This window comes from Lissotriton vulgaris, chromosome 2_1 (assembly GCF_964263255.1).
Source record: "Lissotriton vulgaris chromosome 2_1, aLisVul1.2, whole genome shotgun sequence".
Taxonomy (NCBI): Eukaryota; Metazoa; Chordata; class Amphibia; order Caudata; family Salamandridae; genus Lissotriton; species Lissotriton vulgaris.
In genome coordinates, this window is record NC_141687.1 from 2102438528 (window position 1) to 2102460826 (window position 22299).

General features: G+C 44.7%; 1 protein-coding gene across 3 annotated transcripts in view; it reads right to left on the minus strand.

The window, feature by feature from the left end:
* NEDD4 (NEDD4 E3 ubiquitin protein ligase) overlaps nt 1-22299 on the minus strand; it is a 1992497-nt gene that overhangs the window by 1174260 nt on the left and 795938 nt on the right. For all 3 annotated transcript variants that reach the window (XM_086958341.1, XM_086958342.1, XM_086958340.1), the window contains 2 exons: nt 7022-7133; nt 6641-6805 (listed from right to left, as the gene is read on the minus strand). In XM_086958341.1, the coding sequence (XP_086814467.1) occupies nt 6641-6805; nt 7022-7133 (277 nt within the window). The remainder of the gene's footprint in view (nt 1-6640; nt 6806-7021; nt 7134-22299) is intronic.

Sequence of the window (22299 nt, forward strand, 5' to 3'; positions counted from 1 at the left end):
CATATCTGGCACACTTCGAAAGCTTCACTGGTTACCAGTAAAGAAGAGAACAAAATTTAAAGCTCTCTGCATTGCGTATAAGACAATTCACGCTCAAGGTCCAGCATTTCTGAAAGACTTACTTTGCCCTTATAAACCTGCTAGATCCCTTCGATCTTCAACCGCTGGTCTCATGCAGGTCCCCAGGACCAAGAAAGTCTCCTGGGGAGACAGATCCTTCATAGTGACCACCATCAAACTATGGAACAGTCTTCCACATCATATCAAAACCTCTACTTCCCTTCTCTCTTTCCGCAGACAGATAAAGACCTGGCTGTTCAAGCAATAACTTCTCATGGACTAGTTCAATAAAGACACCCACGGGTATTTGAGCGCTTAACAAATCTCCTAAATAAATAAACAGCAGTTTAATTATACCCTGTACTTTTGTAAACATAGTATGGTCACCGTTGAACAGCCCTGAGGAGGACGCTGTAATGGAGTTTTATATGTATGGTCCACCTGAATGTCAGATAAACTTCAGGATCTAGAATTAGCTAAGGAAATAATTTCTCTAGACATCTATCCGCACATCCATACACTACTTTCATTGGCAGGCAGCTTAAAACATTGTTTAGTCTAGAGCTATCCATCAAATCAGGCAGTTACGCTGCATGATTCTTGAGGTTTTATTTCTTCTGTCAAACAAAAATATCCATTCACAGTATCCTATATCTGTTGTTCTCTGTTTTACCAAAGCATTGTACACCGTATATAATTCATCTTCCTTGAATATAGGCTCAATCAGATTAAGTACTTAACCTTTCTATACCAGTGTTCTAGGTGGCTGAACTACAGAAAATGTTGACATTTCAAAAGGCAAAAGTGTCAGTGATGTACCTGGCTGGGGCTACCACTGGCTCTGACTCTGGAGAAGACCATGCAAGCCAATTAAGGCACCATACTACAGACAATGCAGCATCATCTTCAGATGGGCGGATTTGTTTGGTGTGCTAAGGTGGCTGAAATCAAAATGAGGACTCTTCAGAATACTGATCCTCTTCCAATCACTGCTGCTGCCGGTTCCAACCTCAAAACAACTGGGGTTGCAAATTTTAATCCATAATTTTGTGTGGCTGGGGCAGAGCTAGCCAAAACCTTCATGCAAAAATCATCTCAAGCTCCTAAGCCTCATGGACATTAACAGATATTGAAAAGTATTGCAGTTGCGTAATATAGTGGAATGGGGTGAGAAAAGTCTGAAAATCTATGTCGCTTTGTTGGTTACCTTCTAGCAGGACTATACAGAGAAATTCCCTGGCTAACAGGGATGACTAAACGATAACTAGAGCAACTCTGGCAGTATGCAATACAGTGGTGATGAGACAAGCTCTTGCTACCTTTACCTCACCGGTAACACACCAGTTGAGAAACCAGGACTGTGCCCCAGCAGAGAGTGTGAGGTTATTAAATGAATGGAGAAAACAAAACTGGAGGGCAATAGGAGAGCTATTTAATTAAGAAGGAATTCAACTTTTCATCCACTCATAAAAGAGACTGGCTCTCCGAAAATAAAAGGTTTCATTACTCTCAAGCTCAGCACTGGGCAATAGACCCTTTAATAAAGCTGATGGGTTCCAGAACACTAATGGCTTTCGAGTGATGGCTTATCACGAAAGACACAAATAGCTGGTTTCAGAAATATACAGACTCTTATCAATCCCTAAACCAACACACAAGACACTGGAGTATAGTAGCTGGAAGATGAAGACAGTGTATAGAAGGAAATTCACGCTTGATCACACACCACGGTCTGAATGGCTATGACCAGCAAGACAATGATTAAGGTATCAACATACTTGTACCACACCACTAGAGATGAAAAAATAAGACAAACATATTGCGGATAGGAGGTAGAGGTTGTGCCGAAATTTACTGACATTTTAGAAAGACTGCTACAATTCAGACACAGTTGACACACAGACTACAAGGGCTGGCTAACCAACAAACCCATCCACTGCATTCCCACGGTGGTAACAGCAATAGGTCTGGCACTATGTGCAGCAACACAAGTTATCACCGCTCTGTGGGGAAAACAAAGAGAACCTGCCTGACCCCAGAGAATGTGGTACAGGATATATGAGATATTGGAAAAAGAGTGGTTATATTTCACTTGACCTTGTCAGTGAACTGCTTCCCTCCACCCGCAGGCTCACATCTGCGCCTCATCCCTGGGGGTCTAGTGGTGAGCATTTTTCCTCTGCTGCTGGTCTGCCTTCTGTCCTTGTGCTTTCTGCCTTTTTCCCCTCTGTCTTCTTTTCACCTTTTCTCTTTTTTCCCACTTTGCATACTTTTTTCACTTTTCACTGCGCTGTGCCCCTACAGCTGCTCGACCCCCACGGCCCTCCCCCTACCAGCGCCGCATTTCCTGCTTCCTGCCTCCCAGCAGTCCAGCCCCCCTCACACTACTTAATGGTGGCTGCGGCACGGGTACGGCTCGCCCAAGGCAAGCCTGTCTCAGCCCATGTGCACCCATCCGGGCCCAGCGCCATGGACCCTGGTTCTTGGGCCTTCCACCGATACGACGCCAGCACTCCCCTGTCCTCAACACCAGACGCCACACCACCTGCCACCTTGAGCCGCCGAAGGACACCCAAGGACCATTCTCCTGCCGAAACTGCAGCTGCACCCTCACCCACCTCCGCCCTCCAGCTCCTCCAGCCACACTGCCAATCCACAGTGCACCTGACTGGCTCAGCTGCATCCTCCTCAATACGCCCTCCCTCCACAAACCTGCCACAGAAATCAGGGACCTCCTCGGCTCCGTCTCCCCTGACATTGCCTTCCTAATGGAAAACTGGACAAACCCCATCTTTGGCTCGGAAGTTGCCACAGCCATCAACGACGGCTACAAGATCATCCGCAAGGGCCGCACCATCCGACAGGAGGAGGCATCTCCATCGTCCACAACAACTCCTTCCGCCTGACCACCCAACGACAGCCCTGGACAATCTCCACTTCCAGGTCCAGACCAACCCAACACCACCCTCCTCGGCACCCTCGTCTACAGACCTCCAGGCCCCCAGCCTTCTATTCACCAACACCATTATCAACTTCATTCCACCCCAGGCTTTAGCATCTACTGATTGCATCTTACTCCGCAACCTCAACTTCCACCTGGACAACCCCAATGACCAGAACACTGCATCCCTTCTGGAGAACCTCGCCAACATCAGATTCAAGCACCTAGTCACCTCTCCGACCCACGCAGTAGGACACAAGCTCAACCCCGTCTTCTCCACCAGGGAAAAACATCACCGACAGCCACTCCTCCGAACTCCTCTGGACCGACCACCAGGCTCTAGAAGAAATGGAGGAAAAACAAAACCCACAAAAGCCCACACGGCCATCTCCGCACACCACCTCCTCCTCAAAACTACAAAGATAACAGCTCTCCAAGACAGAATCAACAGCAACGCACACAACAGCAAAGAACTCTCCGCCATCGTCAAGGAGTTCGCCAAACCCAACAGCGGGACCACAGAAGTCCCACTCTCCCATGACCTCTGCAACAAACTTGGCACCTACTTCCACCACAGGATCAAGCAGCTCTATGACAGATTCACCACCTAAGACCAGCCCATCAATCTCGCCACCACCACAGGCGACGATGCCGTCCCCCCAAAAGATCCTGCTCAACTGGACCCCGCTCACGAGAGACGACGCTCTCAAGACCATGAACTGCATCCCCTCCGGAGCCCCCCCTCTGACCACTGCCCGCACCACAGCTTCCACAGAGCCGCCACCCCCATCGCTCCTGAATTACGCTGCACCATCATCTGCTCCATCGAGACTGCCACCTTCCCCGACGACTGGAAACATGCTGAGATCAAACCCTGTTGAAGAAACTATCCTCCAACCCGACAGACCTCAAGAATTTCAGACCCATCTCCCTGCTCCCCTTCCCACCCAAGGTTATCGAGAAGACCATCAACGTCCAACTCTCCGAGTTCATAAAAGCCAACCTCGTCCTGGACTCCTGTAAATCAGTCTTTCGAAGAAATCACAGCACCTATACTGCCCTCCTCGCCACCACAGATGACATCTGCTCTGCCTCTTCGACCGGTGAGGATCAGCAGCCCTCAACCTCCTGGACCTCTCGCCCACCTTTGATGTTGTCTCCCACCGTACCCTAAGCAATAGACTCCATGACAAACCTCGTGACTGGATCCGTTCCTTCCTCACCTGTAGAACACAGTGAGTCAGACTACCATCGCTCCTCTCAGAACCCACGGATATCGGCTGCGTAGGCCCTCCAGGGCTCTTCCCTGAGCCCCACCCTCTTCAAAGTCTACTTGGCCACACTCACAGACATAGTCAGGAATCACAGACTCAACATCGTCTACTACGCCCACGACACTCAGCTGACCCTACCCTCACCAACGAGGCCACAATCGCCAGAAACAACCTCCACCATGGGATGAAATCCATCGCCACCTGGATGAGAGACAGCTGCCACAAGCTCAACTCGGACAAGACCGAAGTCCTCATTCTAGGGCCCAACATCTCCACTTGGGACACCTCCTGGTGGCCCGTAGCATTAGGAACCCCCATGGACCACGTATGAAGCCGCAGCATCATACTGGACTCCTCTCTCTCTATGAACTGCCAGATCAACACTGTCTCCTCATCATGCTTCCACACTCTTCGCCTGCTTCGAAAGACCTTCAGATGGATCCCCAGAGAGGTCAGAAAGACGGCTCGCTGATGCACTCATCAGCACTAGACTCATCTACAGCAATACAGGCGTCACCCAGACACTCCTCGGGAAACTACTGAACGCTCAAATAGCTGCATCCAGACTGGTACTCAAAATCGCCCGCCACAGCCACATCTTCGAACACCTACAAGAACTCCACTGGTTCTGAGTCAACAAGAGTCGCCTTCAAGCTCCTCACACATGCCTACAAAGCCCTCCACAATGCCGGACCAGCATACCTGAACCACCACCTCTCATTCCAAGCACCCACAAGACACCTTTGCTCCGCACAAATGACGTTGCCACGATCCCTCAGATCCGTAAGACTAGGAACGAAGGAAGATCCTTTTCCTACCTTGCTGCCGAAACCTGGGACACCCTCCCTCTCCACCTCAAGCTATCCCCGTCGCTGACCCAACTCAGGAAGGATCTCAAGACCAGGCACTTCAGCTGAACATTTGCGCCCAGTCGGACCTGCAGCCCCTTTACCCCCCAGCACTTTGAGGACCTCATGGTTGAGAAGTCACGCTTAACAAATACTGATTGATTGACTGTACATTATTGGAATTCAAAATTAACTATGGGACTGTCCCCAATTTCAAAAGCACACTTCAGCTAACTCAAGATTCAATATAGGCTGAATGTAATAAATCAAATTGTAGTGTGCCTCCAGCTGCACACTATTAGTCAAAGAGCACCTGAAAGAATCAGAAAATACACTGAAATGTGGGGTATTGTATCCCTTGGCACAACGTTAATAATCATCGAAAATTCAGATGAAAGGTTTTTGCAATCTTCCAATAAAAAGAGTCATGAATCACATTACGTTGTAATTAGTTTTTCGACACTTCATTATCGGGAACACAAACGTCCACGGTCCTCTAATTGAGACAGGGTCATGAAGAGGAGAATGGCTAGTACATTTGGCTTTTGCGCCAATGTCCTCTACTGCCCTCCTCAAAATTAGGCCCACCGTTTTCAGTTTCTACTGCACAATTTTATTTCAGGTTGCTTTTTTCACTGTACTTTCACTACGTTCACTCACTTAGAGTGTTGTAATGTGGCCTATGTTTAGTCTCCATTTTAGCTTCTCATTTTTAACTTAGCATAATTTTTTTGTGGTGGTTTGCACATGCTTTTCTCCATTGTGAAAATGTCCTTTCCACCCATTTTTTTCAGATAGGTTTGCTGTTTCATTATAAAATTAGGATCCATGCTGAAATCTGTGAGAGGTTTTTTTCATGCCAGACTCGTCGTGGAACGCTGCTGTGCCTTGTGACTGAGATGCAGTGTAGTTGTCCCCGACATAATTCTGGGAAGGAAGATAGCCATGCAGAAGAAGTGTGCAGGCTAGCACACCAGAGACAGTGTGTTTTACTGAATGCACTAAGGCCGATTTCCTGACATACTAAAGTATGGGGTTGGGTCATTCCGATAGGCCGGCAGGAGTAAGGGTACTCCTGATATGCTCTCTTTAGCATAGAGATATTAGGAATAGATAGGATAGGAGTAATATTAGTGAAATACCAACAATTACTGATTATAGGCTAATACTCAGTCCCGGTATTATGTAGTTTTGTTGTTCTTTATACATAGTCCTACTAGATTTGTAGGAACCTTATAACAGTATGTAGTGCTGAAATCTAAGTTTAAGAAACATTTATTAAAATGATTTATTGATGTGATTGCTCTGTGCCTCGTCCTAGTTTGGAAGCATGTTCACGTGAAATTATTCAATGCTACCCAAAATCTGCCAGATAGAAAATCTACCTGCATAACATTATGGATATAGACATGCAAGGTCTAAACAGGTGACAGTTGTATTTATTTTTAGGAAGTTTGGATCTGCATATGTAAAAAAACACATTGGGTGTCTGATAAAAGCAAAAAAAAGAACCTTACATTGAAAACATCCCCAGAAACTTCACTTCCAGAAACGTTAAGTCTCAAGTTCAACTCTTCTGCAAGATGAATCTGCGTATCAACAACATTGGTTTGTGGAGAGGGTGACCGAGGATTGTGGTTGCTGTACATGGTTGCCTCATCTTCGGTTATAATTTCCCAGCTCTACAAAAATACACAATACACTCGATGTAATTTGATACATAAATACCAAAGAAAGCAAGAGCGGCGTAATCTTGCAAAGCATTACCAAAGTATCAATGATTGGGTGTGTTACCTCAGGGGAAACAAGAAACAATGAATGCTTTCAAATTTACAATGTTTTGAGTAAAATGTGGGAAAGCAAAATGGTAAGACATTGCCTGGAAGTGTTAGAGTTACCTCAGGGGAATCTGTGCTTTCTGTGCTTTCAATTTCTTCTGAAATTTGCCTCCGAGTTGTAAATGCACGGCGAGCCTCCAAATCTGTGCTCCCACCTTCATCTCCATTGGTGCTGTCATAGTACCCCACAAAAAAAAAAATAGGAAGAAAGCAGAGGGAATGAATAAAGAATCTGTTCTGGAAACACTAAAATACAGTACATAAGCTTTGTCAAAATCCAGAAAAAGTGAAACTGAATTCTAAAAGCAGTATAATTAGAGGACTAGCAAGGCTGGGACCTCCATTATCTCTGCAAAGCACACGCATTTCTTTAGAAAGCATACGTCGTATTTATTAACAAAAACAAGAAACAATTAATGCTTTCAAATTTACAATGTTTTGATTAAAATCATCAGAATCACCATAAGACATCTAAGATATTTAAAGGCAAACAACCTCTTCAAATATAAGAACTATTAGAAAATAACGCAGAATCATGAAAAGAGAACTGAACAGAAATCCCAAAGTGGTTGTATGTCTGGCAAACGTTTAATGGTGATAAACCCAAGGTAGACTGCTGCTTGAAAGGCACTGTTGCAACGAGGAATACCCCTGAACTGCCAGGGGATCCCAAATATGCTAAAAATAAAAGAAAAGGAGGGTACCACACGGTACCACACTTTTAGATTCTTGATTTGCCAAAGACAGGAGCAGATAGTAGGGCATAAGTAAACTTCCTGATCATCAGTAATGCAACATGTCTCTCTCTATTCTTATTTGAGCATCCAAGATTTACTTAAAACATCTGGTTTAACATAAACCCACCATAAGACTTCATTTTTTTCAGCGCTTCACGGTGTTAACGCATTCTCAACCTCAATGTGGTTGGGAAGATGTTTACATTCACTGAACACCAATGACGAGATTCTGGCTTCCCCCATGCCAATCATTTGCACTAGGAGGAGCACCCCACACCATGCAGGAGCAGTTTGAGTGGGTGAGGCGGATGAGCCCTAAAAGCCAAACAGTTTTGTATCACATGTTGGCCCTTCTTGTGACGGGGTGCTACACCCCTAGTCTAGTAGCATCTGCAACTATGTTCTTGGATTGTGGGGGTTGACACTAACATTCTAGCGAAAACGCTTATTTATAATCCTTGGTTTCCATCATGAATATCTTAATGAAATTCCTAAACTTGAATATCTCCAACTGTGTGGACTTCTAGAATATAATACTCAAGTACACATCCCAATCATTTTGGGACTTAACTGCAAAAGTCAAATGATGCATTTTCCTCACATTTCTGTGAAAGAAATATCTGGAATCTGCGAGGATCCACATGATTCCTACCAATAAGCAAGCTTTCCCAGATAAAAACAGCATGTCAAGTCAAGTCAAGTTAAAAGATTTATATAGCGCGCTACATACCCAGAGGGTCTCAAGGCGCTTGAAGAGGGGTGGGGAGTTACTTGTCGAATATCCACGTTTTGAGTTGCTTTCTGGATGCTAGGTGGTTCTGAGTAAGGCGAAGGTGAGTGGGAAGTGAGTTCCAAGTTTTAGCTGCTAGGTAGGAGAAGGATCTACCTCCCATGGTGGTTTTGTTGATGCGAGGTACAGTGGCAAGGGCTTGGTTGGAGGATCGTAGCTGGCGGGAGGGGGTTGTAAAATAAGGATCCACAAATTGAAGGTAAAAAGTAGAGGTTTATTTGAAGAATAGATCCCATCCACAGGTGAACATCCAGCCAGCAATAAAGTAGGATAGCAACTGCTTAGTGATCAAAGGATAACATTCCATCTGAGAATCCAGTGTCTCATGACATCAGCGCAGCTATGTCATGAGGCACAGACACACAGGACCAGGATGCCACACATCTCCCTTCTAACAACAACAAGAAAATTATAAGAGAAAACAAAACAATGCTAAAACATTAATCACACAGTGACGTAGTCTTTTAAATATTTAGGAGAATGAGAAACCCTTGCAGACTTGCGAAGAAGTGAGGAAGACTCAACTCTAGGAGTTTGAGAATGACGACTGCAAGAAGCTTCCACAAGATCATTGCTAACCACCACCACCCTGTTCAAATTCCAAACACGATGATCAGCAGTTTTGATGGCGTTCTTGAAAACTTTGATGACACGAATAGGCTTCTTAAAGGTAGCAGAAAGAGCCTTATTGTTTTTGCAGGGATTCTTAATAAGTACCCAATCTCCCACTTTAACAGGTGTGACCTTAACAGAATGTCTCGTATCAAACATCCTTTTTCTAGACTCAATTCTAGAAAGTTCACGCAACATCCACTCATCAGAGTCATCACGAGGAGGTGGTTGCAAATCATTGACCCATGCAGGTACCACAAGGGTATTAGGAGTGCGTGATCTAAAAAGTTCAAAAGGGGTCTTTCCAGTAACGGCATGGGGAGATAACCTGTAAACCTTAATCTTCTTAAAGACATCTGTCCTCCAATCTGTGCCAGCAGACTTAGCCATTCTGATAGTCTCTTTAAGGACACGGTTAAATCTCTCAACCATACCGTTGGTTTCTGGGTGGTAAATGGAAGACCTTTTGTGTTTAACTCCTTGCTCTAAAAGAAAATTTTCCATCTCCTTAGAGACTAATTGGGGACCATTATCTGTGAGAATGGCGTTAGGGATGCCCTCTCTAGCAAAAAGTTTGGTTAAAAAATCCACCACATGCCTAGTCTCGATACCACGAGTTATGGCAATTTCTGGCCATCTAGAAAAGAAATCAACAAGAACAAGAACATACCACTCACAACCAGCTGATGTAATAGGCCCCAAAATATCCAAACCCACTTCTTTCCAGGGCGCATCCGGTCTGTCTCTAATCACCATGGGTTGGACTTTGGGTTTTGCTACCTTCTCACTAAGAGCACAGTCAATGCAATCCCTAACTTTGCGCTCTACTTCCAAATCCATATTTGGCCACCAATATGAGCTCCTTAAAATCTCCTTAGTTTTAGAGATTCCTAAATGGCCAATATGTGCTAAAGACATAAGCTCATCCCGAAGAGCTAGGGGTGGAACTAATCTAGTCCCTCTAAAAAGTAAGCCATCTTGTTCAGAAAGCTGATCTTTGACATGCCAAAATTTCTCAAGACCTTCATTACATTTAGGTTTAATCTTCCATCCTGTCATTAGGAGTTTAAGTACTTCTAGAAGAGTCGAATCCTCCTGAACCATCTTTAACCACCTCTCTTTATCAATGACAGCTTCTTCTACAACACAAACCATCTCATCATCAACATCACAATCTTCCTCATCCTCAACCTCAGAACTGGGAACAAGGCGAGACAAGGCATCTGCCACTTTGTTTTCTACTCCAGGTAGGTACTTTACACTAAAATCATAATCTTGTAAACCAACAACCCATTTTGTGATCCTACCAGACACCGCATCTATACCTTTTTTCTTTAAAATTTCACAAAGCGGCTTGTGATCTGTCCTGACCTCAAAATTGGTTCCCCACAATAAGTTTTTAAGCTTCTTGACTGACCAGTAAACAGCAAGAGCTTCACGCTCAATCACTGAGTATCGAGTTTCAGCTCCCTTTAAACTCCTCGACAAGAAAAGAATGACCCTCTCAATGCCCTCAAATTTCTGTACAAGCACCGCACCTAAACCTTTCAAGCTTGCATCAGTAATCAAAATAGATTTCTCAGAAGGATCAAAACTGCTCAATTTCGGAGCAGAAGCTAGCCTCTCCTTGACGACCTCAAACTCGCGCTGACATTTCTCTCCCCAAATGAAATCTACACCCTTCTTCAACAAATATCTCATATTGGCACACAAAGAGGCAAAGTCTTTCACAAACTTGCTATAATATTCAGCAAGTCCCAAAAAACTCATCAACTCTTCCTTGTTCTGTGGGGGAGACATCTTAGAAATGGTAGAGATCAGATTTTCCTTAGGCAAAATTCCTCCTTCTGTAATAGTGTGACCTAGATAATCAATGGAAGTTTTCCTAAACTTACACTTCTCAATCTTGACAGTCAAACCTGCATCACACAACCTTCCTAGAACAGCAAATAGCCTAAAATCATGTTGAGAATTATCAATGCCAAACACAAGAATATCGTCCTGATAGACTCTAACACCCTGTAAACCTTTTAAGACCTTCTCTAATGCCCTCTGAAAAACCGATGCGGCTGACACTAAACCAAATGGTAGTCTAACGAACCTAAAAGTGCCATAAGGTGTCACAAAAGAGGTTAAGTCTTTCGAATCCTCTTCCAACCTAATCTGATGGTACGCGGACCTTAGATCAATGGTGCTGAAAACTTTAGCACCTTTAAGTAGCATAAGCATGTCCGCAATCTTGGGTAGAGGATAATGATCAGTAACCACACACTTGTTGAGTTCTCTTAAATCAACACAGAGACGGAGAGAGTTGTCCGATTTCTTGGCTGCGACAATCGGGGCAACCCACTCCGTTCCCTCTACTGTTTCTATAATGCCTCCCTTGACCAGCTTATCAAGTTCATCTTTAACTTGTTCTCTGACTGCTACAGGTACATTTCGCACTTTGCAGCAGACAGGTACAGCATCCTTCTTCAAGATGATACGATGACAATAGTCATTAAGACATCCTAAATTTTCCGAAAAAACTTTAGGAAATTTGACTTTCAGTTCACTAGTGAAATCATGAGAAACTAATGAAACAATTTGAGGTGTGCAGGGAGAGGGCTGTTTTAGAAGAATAGGAGGTGTCGAGTTCGGATCAAGCATAACACCCAAATCTTTGAGAGCAAACCAGCTTATTATGCTATCTCCTTTTTGAGAAACATAAATTTTTGCCTTGGCCAACCTATTCTTATAATTAATCATACCTTCAAAAACCCCAAGTAGTTTAATGGGTTGACCAGCATAACCAAATGGTCTTATATCAGGGCGTGAGAGCTCAAGTTTATGTCCCAACTTACTCAAAAAAAAATCTTTTGCTACAATAGTAATCTTTGCCCCAGAATCGAACAAAACTTTGGTGGGATAACCTTCTACCAAAATTTCATCACAAGGGGAATTCTTTGCTTCCTCAGCACTTACAGTTTGAATATAAATTTGCCCACAATCTAGGTGTTCATCTAGATTATCTTCATTTTCAAAATCATAAAATATTTCATTCACTCTACCTCTATAGTTTCCCCCTTTACAACATGAGGTGAAGTGTCCTTTCCTTTTGCACTTACTACAATAAGCTTTCCAACCTGGACATTGTCTATCTGTGGCAAAATGCCCCATTTTACCACATCTGTAACATTTTACTTGGGAGAAATCCAAACTGTTCTCCTTTTTTTTATAAGGAATTTTGTTCGAAACATTTTCATTTCTAGAGTCTTTTTGCTGATTTTCACCTGTTCTAGCAGTAGATTTCACAACATTCACAGTTTCTTTCGTAGTTTTGTTGTCACCATTCTTTTTGATGACTTCTACACATTTAATAGAATGTTCTATCCTCTTAGCAATAGTAAGAACTTCCTCTAAAGAAGGTTCATCCTTTTGCCACAATTCTTCTCTCACCTTTTCAATATAACACCCAAGCATGAACTGATCTCTAATATGCTCATCAAGACTTGCCCCAAACTTACATGAGGAAGCAAGTTTCCTTAAAGCTGTAATATAGTTCTCAATCGTTTCTTCTTCCATTTGTGTTCTTCGACCAAAATGATATCTTTCTAAAATTGTACTTACTCTAGGAAGATAATGCTCATCCAGTTTTGCAATACAAATTTCATATTCATTTAAACTACCGTCATCAATGTCAGGCAAATGATCGAATACCTCTTGTCCTTCTGCCCCCAAACAGTGTAAAAGTAGAGCTGTCTTTCTTTCAGCACTCAAGTTAGAACCACACACCCTAGCATACCTTTCAAACACTTTACGCCATTTTTTCCATCTAATAGGAGGGTCCCCAGGTGAGGACAAAAAGAAAGGGGGAGCAGTGACATTTTGCATATTGTTGTTAAATAAAAACAAATAGAGCACAAAATGAAAATAAGAAAAGAGATGTCTACTATGTGTGTGTGTCACAGTAGAACACACAAAGTCAGTTCCAAGTAAGTGTATCAAATTAGAATGTGTGTGTGTCACAGTAGCAGGACACACAACAGGTTGACTAATGTCAGGTTGTCTAATATGTGTGTGTGTCACAGTGGTAGGACACACAAGAGCAAGTAGCAGGACACACAACAGCTTGTCTAAAATGTGTGTGTGTCACAGCGGTAGAATACACAACAGGAGTTTCCAGTGAGTGTGTCAGGAGAAAGAATTAAGAAAACAGTACCTTTAAATCGTTGAAAAAGAACTTGGCAAAGTTTGTACACATAAATGTGAAAATAAAAGAGTTCAGGGTAAAATGGAAGAATAGCGATGACCAGCGATGTTCATAACGCGTTTACAGAGTAACGCGTATGTTGTGAAGTGGAAACCGAAGAATTCACCAATCCAAGATGGCGCCCACGTTTGCGTGACTCCCAGGGTGCCTTGCGGCACGTTTGCGTGCCTCCCGGCCGGCTTTGCGAAGAGTCAAAGAGCGAGGCGAAGCAAGATGTTTGTTTACCAAAGCTTCGAGATTCTGGCAATGGCGTTCTTTTGCAAGAGGCAGCTAGCTCCTGAGGACGCTCGCTCGTGGAGACGCTTGCGAAGACGTTGGCAGGTAGGACACTATCTCGAAAAATGCAAGTTGCAGAAATCCAATGCGCTGTATAAAATAGGCGCAAAAAGTGTCCGATGTAGCAATTAAAAAGCCACTAAAGCTCAACAAAGTTAACACCGCTAGGTTATACCATTAGAAATATGAAGGAAGAAAACAAAGTGGTTTGTTTCCTCGCTAAAAATTAAGTTGAATTCTTCTTACCCTGAAAGTGGAAATAGAAGTCTCTTTTGTCTTAAAATCCAGTCCTAAAATCCAGTCCAAGGTTAATCAAATATCTTCCACCTTGAAAGTTGAATGCCACCAAAGTATCTCAGGTTGTTCCAAGTATCCAGGAATTTCTAAAGGAACAAATCCTCTTTTTTTTTAAAAAAAAAATTGAGATAGGTGTTGAGATCTTATCTTCTTCTTCCCATCCTGCGTCGCCAAATGTAAAATAAGGATCCACAAATTGAAGGTAAAAAGTAGAGGTTTATTTGAAGAATAGATCCCATCCACAGGTGAACATCCAGCCAGCAATAAAGTAGGATAGCAACTGCTTAGTGATCAAAGGATAACATTCCATCTGAGAATCCAGTGTCTCATGACATCAGCGCAGCTATGTCATGAGGCACAGACACACAGGACCAGGATGCCACAGGGGTGTAGAAGGATAGTCGTGTGTTGAGGCATTCGGGTCCGATTTCATAGAGTGCTTTGTGTGCGTGGGTTAGGAGTCGGAAAGTGATCCTCTTATTGACGGGGAGCCAGTGGAGGTTTTTCAGGTAATCAGAGATATGTTCTTTACGTGGGATGTCTAATATGAGCCTGGCTGAGGCGTTCTGGATGCGTTGTAGTTTTTTCTGGAGTTTTGCGGTGGTGCCGGCGTAGAGGGTGTTTCCGTAGTCCAGTCGGCTCGTGACCAGAGCGTGGGTGACTGTTTTTCTAGTTTCGGTAGGGATCCAGCGAAATGTTTTTTTGAGCATGCGAAGAATGTTGAAGCAAGATGAAGAGACGGCGTTGGCTTGTCTGTTCATCGAGAGTGAGGAATCCAGGATGACGCCCAGGTTCCGTGCGTGGTCTGTCGGGATGGGTGCTTTTCCAAGGGCCTCTGGCCACCAAGAGGCGTCCCAGGCGGAGGGGGAGGTACCTAAGATGAGGACTTCTGTTTTGTCTGAGTTCAGTTTCAGACGGCTGTTCTTCATCCATTCGGCTACTTCTTTCATTCCTTCGTGTAGGTTGGTTTTGGCCGTATTAGGGTCTCTGGTGAGTGATAGGACCAGTTGAGTGTCGTCGGCGTAGGAGATGATGTTGAGGTTATGTTGGCGTGCGATGGCAGCGAGGGGGCTCATGTAAACGTTGAAGAGGGTGGGACTGAGTGAGGACCCTTGAGGTACGCCGCAGATGACTTCAGTGGCCTCTGATTTGAATGGTGGAAGGCGGACTCTCTGGGTTCTTCCGGAGAGGAACGAGGTGATCCATTCCAGTGCTTTTCCTTGGAGTCCGATGTTTTTGAGGCGCTGTAGAAGGGTGCTATGGCAGACTGTGTCGAAGGCTGCGGAGAGGTCGAGGAGGATGAGAGCGACTGTGTCTCCATTGTCCAGTAGAGTTCGAATGTCGTCTGTTGCTGCGATGAGGGCGGTTTCGGTGCTGTGCTTGGCTCGGAAGCCGGACTGTGAGGAGTTGAGGGATTTGTTGGTTTCGAGGAATGCGGCGAGCTGGCTGTTGACAGCTTTCTCGATGACTTTGGCCGGGAATGGAAGGAGTGAGATAGGGCGATAGTTTTTGAGTTCGGTGGGGTCAGCTGTGGGTTTCTTCAAGAGGGCGCTGAGTTCGGCATGTTTCCAGCTTTCCGGGAAGGTTGCGGAGTTGAGGGAGCAGTTGATGACGTCTCGGAGGTGCGGTGCAATAATGGAGTCTGCTTTGTTAAAGATGTGGTGAGGGCAAGGGTCTGCGGGGGATCCTGAGTGGATAGAGTTCATCAGACGGATGGTGTCCTCAGTGGAGATTGGCTTCCAGTCATTGAGGATGTTCAGGGGGGGTGGGGGTCCTGCAGGGGATTGGGTGGTTTGGTCTCCTGGTTGGTTGTCGAAGCTGTTGTGGATGTCTGCAATTTTGTTGTGGAAGAATGAGGCTAGGGAGTCGCAGAGGGCTTGAGAGGGCGTAAACTGACACGTTCTTGTGATGTGGATAGCAACTGTATTTGGGCCCAGTCTCATTTACACCGAGGGAAACCTACCAGACCCAGCCCAGACTTTTCTGAGGAGGGGAATTTCATGGTGATGTGACTTGTGTGCATCCCACAATGTTTTTTTATGCTGACTAGCCTGCCAATGTCAACCTTTGTCTAAAATCATATATTTCTTCACATTTCTGTGAGGGAACATTACTAAATCTACAGGGATCCACAAAATACCAACCTCTCAGCATTCCCACACTTCTACCGATAAAAACAGTACCCCTCCTTGTCTGGTTGGACAGTGCAATGCAACTGGAACTGGTCAAAATGTAGACTGTAAGAAGTCAATGTGGTGACAACGAGGGCTTCATGTGGTTAACAGTTTTGGTCCATTCCTATGATATGCATCAGGTCTACCCACACCTTATACCGCATTTCAATTGGGAGCAATGTGGGAATGCAAAATGGTAAGACATTGCCTGGAAGTGTCAGAGTTTTCTGTCAAATGCATTTGGGAAAAAAAGCCTTTTTTGACCCACACCTGGATGTTTACAGGGATTTTTGTGGAAGGAAACCTGTTGGGATCTATGCAAGCCACACCATCTTGGATTCCCCTTTGTATCTAGGTTCCAGAAATGCCCAGGGTTTGTAGGATTCCCTGTTTGACAGCTAACCCGGAGCCCAAATAAGTGCAGCCACTATACCAAGAGAGAAGCAATTGAGATTAAGCCTCTCTCTGCTGGTCCATGTATAAAAACTACACCCAAAATAATTCAATGTTTCCTCTTGCTTGTAATGGTGATGCTCTAGGCCCCAGGAGAGCATAAAGACTATTGGGGCACTAGATGAGAGGGGTGCGACCTGATGCCAGAACAAACAGACCACATTTCCAGTCTTTAAAAAAAGACAAAAGAAAAACAAACATACCCATCACTGGCATCCAGCCGGCATTCCTCCCTGCAACATCAAACAAGTGAAGCAGATTGAAGATGAACTCCCCAAACTGTCCCCCCTCCCACCCCCCCAACAGTCAAGAAATTGCGTTACACGTTAGTTGTGTCAGCTTAGCAATGATTAGATTAGATTTATTGTGACATTAATTGTAACCATTTTAATTCTTAAAAACTGAGAATAAGTAAAAAGTCCAACTCACAAGACAAAGTAGTATATGGTATTTAGAAAAAATAGAGCAGGCCATCAACAATAAAAATAAACTACAAAAAGTACATATGCTAAAAAATTTGCTAGTCACACGAGAAAGGACGTACCATTATCAAAGTGCCATAGATGGATTCTTCCTAAGAAAGCCTATAAAGTGTAAGGTGTCTGCTACCGAAGGCAGAGTCAAGCCCTACCTGTGGTCGAACTCCGTCCACTTCCGAACTCTCTTTGCTTTAAATGTGGTCTAATTCAAACTCATAAGAACAGGGATAAAAAGCTTGTAAGCACCAGAGAGCCGCTATCAATGTAGTGAACAAAAAGATACATTTGTTAAAACGTTAAGCTGCCGCACAAAATCACACTGTCAGCAAATTGAACAAGTTACTTTCCTTCAGTAATGATATATTTGTAAAAGACATATATTAGTTATAAATTCCTTACCTTAGAATTACCCCCAGGTGTTAGGCTGGATCCAGAGAAATGTTTTCATAGCAGTACATCTGCGCGTCGGTAGGTGGCGTTCGTCGAAAGTAACTACGTCGTCGTCTCGTGATCGCTGGGATGACTTCGCGGTATCTACAACGGCCCCTCGCGGCGGGATGCCTGGCTTTCACCTTGTGGATACCCTGCCGGGGTTACCTCACAGGGGAATACCAGGACGGGTTCCCTAAGCAAGCGCCGGGAAACCCTTTGTGGGTAGCTGTGCGCTATATAAGCTCAAATACATTTACATTTACACATTTACTTAGGCGCTGCCCTCGTGCGCTGACGTCAGTTCTTTACACAACATTCCACGCCAGAGCCATGCAAGACACCGACCACTCAGGTACAAAACTAGGGCCCTGAAAGGGAGTCCCTTAACCTAGAAGTCAGTTCGCAGAACTGGGAGGATGGGTAGGGCGTAAGGAATCTATAACTAATATATCTTACAGATATATCTTTACCGAAGCTAAGTAACTTGTTCATCTGAAAGACACTGTTTGTTATAGATTCCTTACCTTACAATAGATATCCCAGCAATACCAACCCCGGAGGTGGGTCTGTGAACTAAGTTCACACCAGAAAGTCCGGGAGAACTGAACAGCAAAAGAAGTCGTCTCTCTGGACTTGGCTGTCCAGGCAGTAGTGTTTTGTGATCGTGTGCAGGGATGTCATTGAGGGGATACCACGTCCCAAACAGTAGTGGCTGCCGTCGTCCTGGTGGAATAGGCACACAGCCCAACCAGAGGTTCCTTCGTTGCCAAGGAATAGCAAAGGTTGATGCAAAGAACGACCCACAGAGAGATGGTCCATTTTTTCACTGGCTGACATTTCTTGGCACCCACATAGCCAACAAAGAGCTAGTCATCCACCCAGAAGTGTTTTGTAAGATCCAGATAGAAAGATAACGCATGTTTTGGATCTAGGCGGTGGAGCATTTACTCCTCCTTTGAAGGATGCAGGGGTGGGAAGAAGGTGGGCAAAGTGATGGTTTGTCTAATGTGGAAAGAGGTATCCACTTTGGGGAGGAAAGAAAGTCTAGTTCTAAGGACAGCCTTGTCCGGATGAACAGCAAAGAAAGGAGGCTTAGAAGACAGAGCATGAAGCTCACTCACCCTGTGAGCAGAAGTGATGGCAATCAGAAAAACAGTTTTTAAAGTTTAGAGTCTGAGAGGACAATTATGTAGCGGCTTGAAAGGAGCGCACATAAGGTAAGTCAGAACAAGGTTGACGTCCCACTGGGGCATTACGAAAGAAATAGGAGGAAAGAGATGAGTGATGCCCTTAAGGAATCTATTTACAATAGGGGACTTGAAAAGAGAAGGCTGATCAGGAAGCTGAGGAAAGTCTTAAATAGCCGCTAGATAGCCCTTAAGAGTGCCCAGAGCCGAGCCCTACTGGGCCAAAGAAAGGAGGAACAAAAGAAGAAAAGAACCTCAGAAAGAGGAGCAGAAAGGGGATCCACAGTCTTTGCTGTGCACCATGCCACAAATTTGTTCTATCTACAGGCATATACCGTTTTAGTGGAGGGATGCCTGGCTGCCAAAATAACATTAAAGGTTTCGGAAGGAAGGTCGAAATGTGTCAACTGTCGCCACTTAAACTCCACGCAAGGAGGTGGTAACTGGATAGGTACGGGTGGAGGACGTCCCCTGCTGCTGCGACAGAAGATCCTCCCACGTTCTCTTCGATGGTGAATCTATCTAACCAATGCTTCCCCCACTGCTGAAAGAGACTTTGCACCACCTCCGAGTGAAGAAGACACCATTCGTGGTCCATCATGCACCTGCGGCTGAGTTTGTCCGCCCTGGTGTTCAGAGAACCTGCCAGGTGTTGAACAACCAGAGATATGCCCTGATGTTCAAGCCATGTCCAAAGGCGGAGAGCTTCTTGACAGAGTCCGCACCCCCACCTGCCCTGTTTGTTGCAGTATCACATGGCGTGGTGTTGTCCATGAACACCTGCACTACTCTTCCCCGGAAAGAGGGAAGGAATGCGATGATGCTTCTACGCCTTCTTTTTGTGCTTCGACGTGCCCAAAGACAAAGACTTCGACAATGAGTGGTGGTGATGGCTCTGCAACCAGTCCCGCGACCTCACTCTCGACCGGGACATCAAACGGCGCAGAGCTGACTGCAGGCCTCGAAAAGCTTTCGGGAGCGCTAACGCAACTACTTCGGGTTCATGGCCCAGCAGTCGGAGCACAACTTCGAGTCGCGGTCGCGCACCAAATACTAAAGGTATAGGAGGTGCGGGTCCGTAACCAACATCAATTGGCGACAGAAGTCACAAGCCATCAAAGCTGGTTCTAGGACGGGACATCCCTATGTGCACCAGGAGTCGAACGCTCGAAAGGAAGTCAACAAAAGACAAAAAAGAGTAGTCAAAAAGTGACTAGAGGTATCGCTCTCTACAGATCTGTGCTGGTTGGCGCGGAAAAGAAAGAACTGATGTCAGCGTGTGAGGGCGGCATCTATGTAGATACCCTGACGTCATCCTGGCAATCACGATGCCGACGACAAACGCAGTCTCGACTGACGCCACCTACCGATGTGCAGGGGTACTACTATGAAAAAACTTCTCTGGATCCAGTCTGACGCCTGGGGGTAATTCTAAGGTAAGGAATCTATAACTAATTGTCTCATTCAAGTAGTTGATTGCATCTTACTTTCACAATTCCAGGAAGGTGCCAGGTCTTGGCAAGTGTGGCCTGGTTGGTAACACCTATAGCCAAAGATAGTCAGCACTTCACCTTACCTCTGCGAATAAAATGAGGATGTAATATGATCAAGGCAAGACAAAATTGTGGTTGGTCATTCAAACCATAGTTAGGACAAGTCTGCCTTTCTGTAGTAACCCTGGCTGTTGCCTAGTATGAACCTCACAAGAAACGAGCTGCTGAAGCTCAAGTAGGAGCCAAATGGGTCGCCCTGCTCAAATTATCGACGCCTGCTTCATGAATTTCAATAAACAAGCTGTTAACTGGCTGCAATCACCTTTCAAACACAGTTCCACGGACGCCTTGTAGGAGCAGGTTTTTCAATATCCTGAAGAGAGATTCAAGGCAAAAGTTTTTCAATGGCAACAATTTGGGGCAAATGCAAACAATGTGTAGGTGGGACTTTGCAGGGGCAGTACAAACCTGCTCCTAATTATTCCATACCAGTAAGCTCTGAGGGGAATCAAGCCCAGCCTGAATCTCATCAGCTGCCTCTTTTTTACAAATACCATTGCTTGTGTTCGATATTATTCTATGATGGGTGGATTATAGAGGGCTATAACCAAGCTGGCATGAGATTTTTGTTATGGCTCCTCCTGATCCTTGCAGGCAGAAAGCAGTTTGGCCTGTTTTTTTGTTTTTTTAAAACAATTTGTATTTTATTTTGCACAACAGCTCAATCACCCAAATCTCTTCAGCATCTAGTTATCGCAGACCCACACAGTGATTGCGGGGAACCTTTAAGAGTTTGCTCGTGGGGGTCAAACTGGCCGTGTTCCTCAAACCACATTCCCAGATGCTTAAAGAAGGTTACTCTATCTGTGCCATGTCAACATGCCGGGCTCCTCTTTTCTTCATTAGATGGCCGAAGGAGATGAGCTTGGTTTTGGTACACTTTTATCTAGATCCAGTTTACCTTGAAGTATTATTAGGGGGACCTTTGCATTACAACTGTCTTGTGGTCTAAGCATATTGTCCGCATAAGGTCTGACCTCCAGGAGGTATCCTGCTAAATTTTGTGGCACTCTCTAGATGACACAAAGGCACTCTTTCATAAAGGCCAGGTAAAGATTGAAAAGCAGTGAGAATAATATACAGCCCGTTTCAGGTCTTTGTTCTTAAAAAAGTTATCCATTTCGGTATTAGTTTTACCTTGAACCAGGTTGATATTACCATCTAGCATAGGGTGTAGAGTGCATCATTTGGTTCATTTAGCCCATAGCCCATAAATCACCTCTATTAATATTATGAAATGCTGTGGTGAAATCAATGAAGGCAGCGTGTAGCAGTCAGTTATTTATGGAGAAAGTTTGATCTACCAGTATGGCCAGGGTCAGTATGTTGTCTTTGGTGCTACAGCTTTTCCGAAACCCTGTTGAAAATATAAGATAAACTGGTTCTCAGTCGCCCATTGCTCCAGATCTTTTAGCAGCAACTTTGCATAGCATTTACTTTCAACAACCAGAAGGGAAATTTGTGGCAATTCTTTGGGGATTTTTGGGATCCTTTTTGTGAGTTGGAACAAGCAGAGTGTCTGGAATGGAATTTGCCTGAAAGCAATAGTTGTAAAGCAGAGGCAGCAGCGAGGCACAATCATTTGGGCTTGTTCAAAAACAAATGCCAGGATCCCACTATGGCCTTGAGCGCATTTACCACATTTTGATTTAAGAACACATATGACTAGTCGTAAATTGACCTACAATACAGTCATGGTTTTGGTGAGTGTAGGGAAGTGCTCTTTTTGACATGGTCATCCCCACTTTTTTCCCTTGTACTGATGCAGGTAAATGTCTTATTGTAACCCAACTGGCAAGGACTGTAGCAACCCTGTAGGTCCCTAGTAAATGGTACATCTGGTACCCAGGTTATGGATACTAAGGAGAGTCCTTTTGGGCTGCAGCATGTACTGTGCCACCCAAGGGACCCAAATTGAAACTGCATGCAGCCTGCCATTGAAGGATGAATGAAAAGGTGCAAACTGTTTTGAAAACATGCCATGACACACCCCCTTGTGTGCCAGGCCCATGAACACTGAATATACTATACGTAAGTCAACTCTACAGCAGGCCTTGGAGCCCTAAGGCAAGGTGCATTATATTATATGAGAGGAC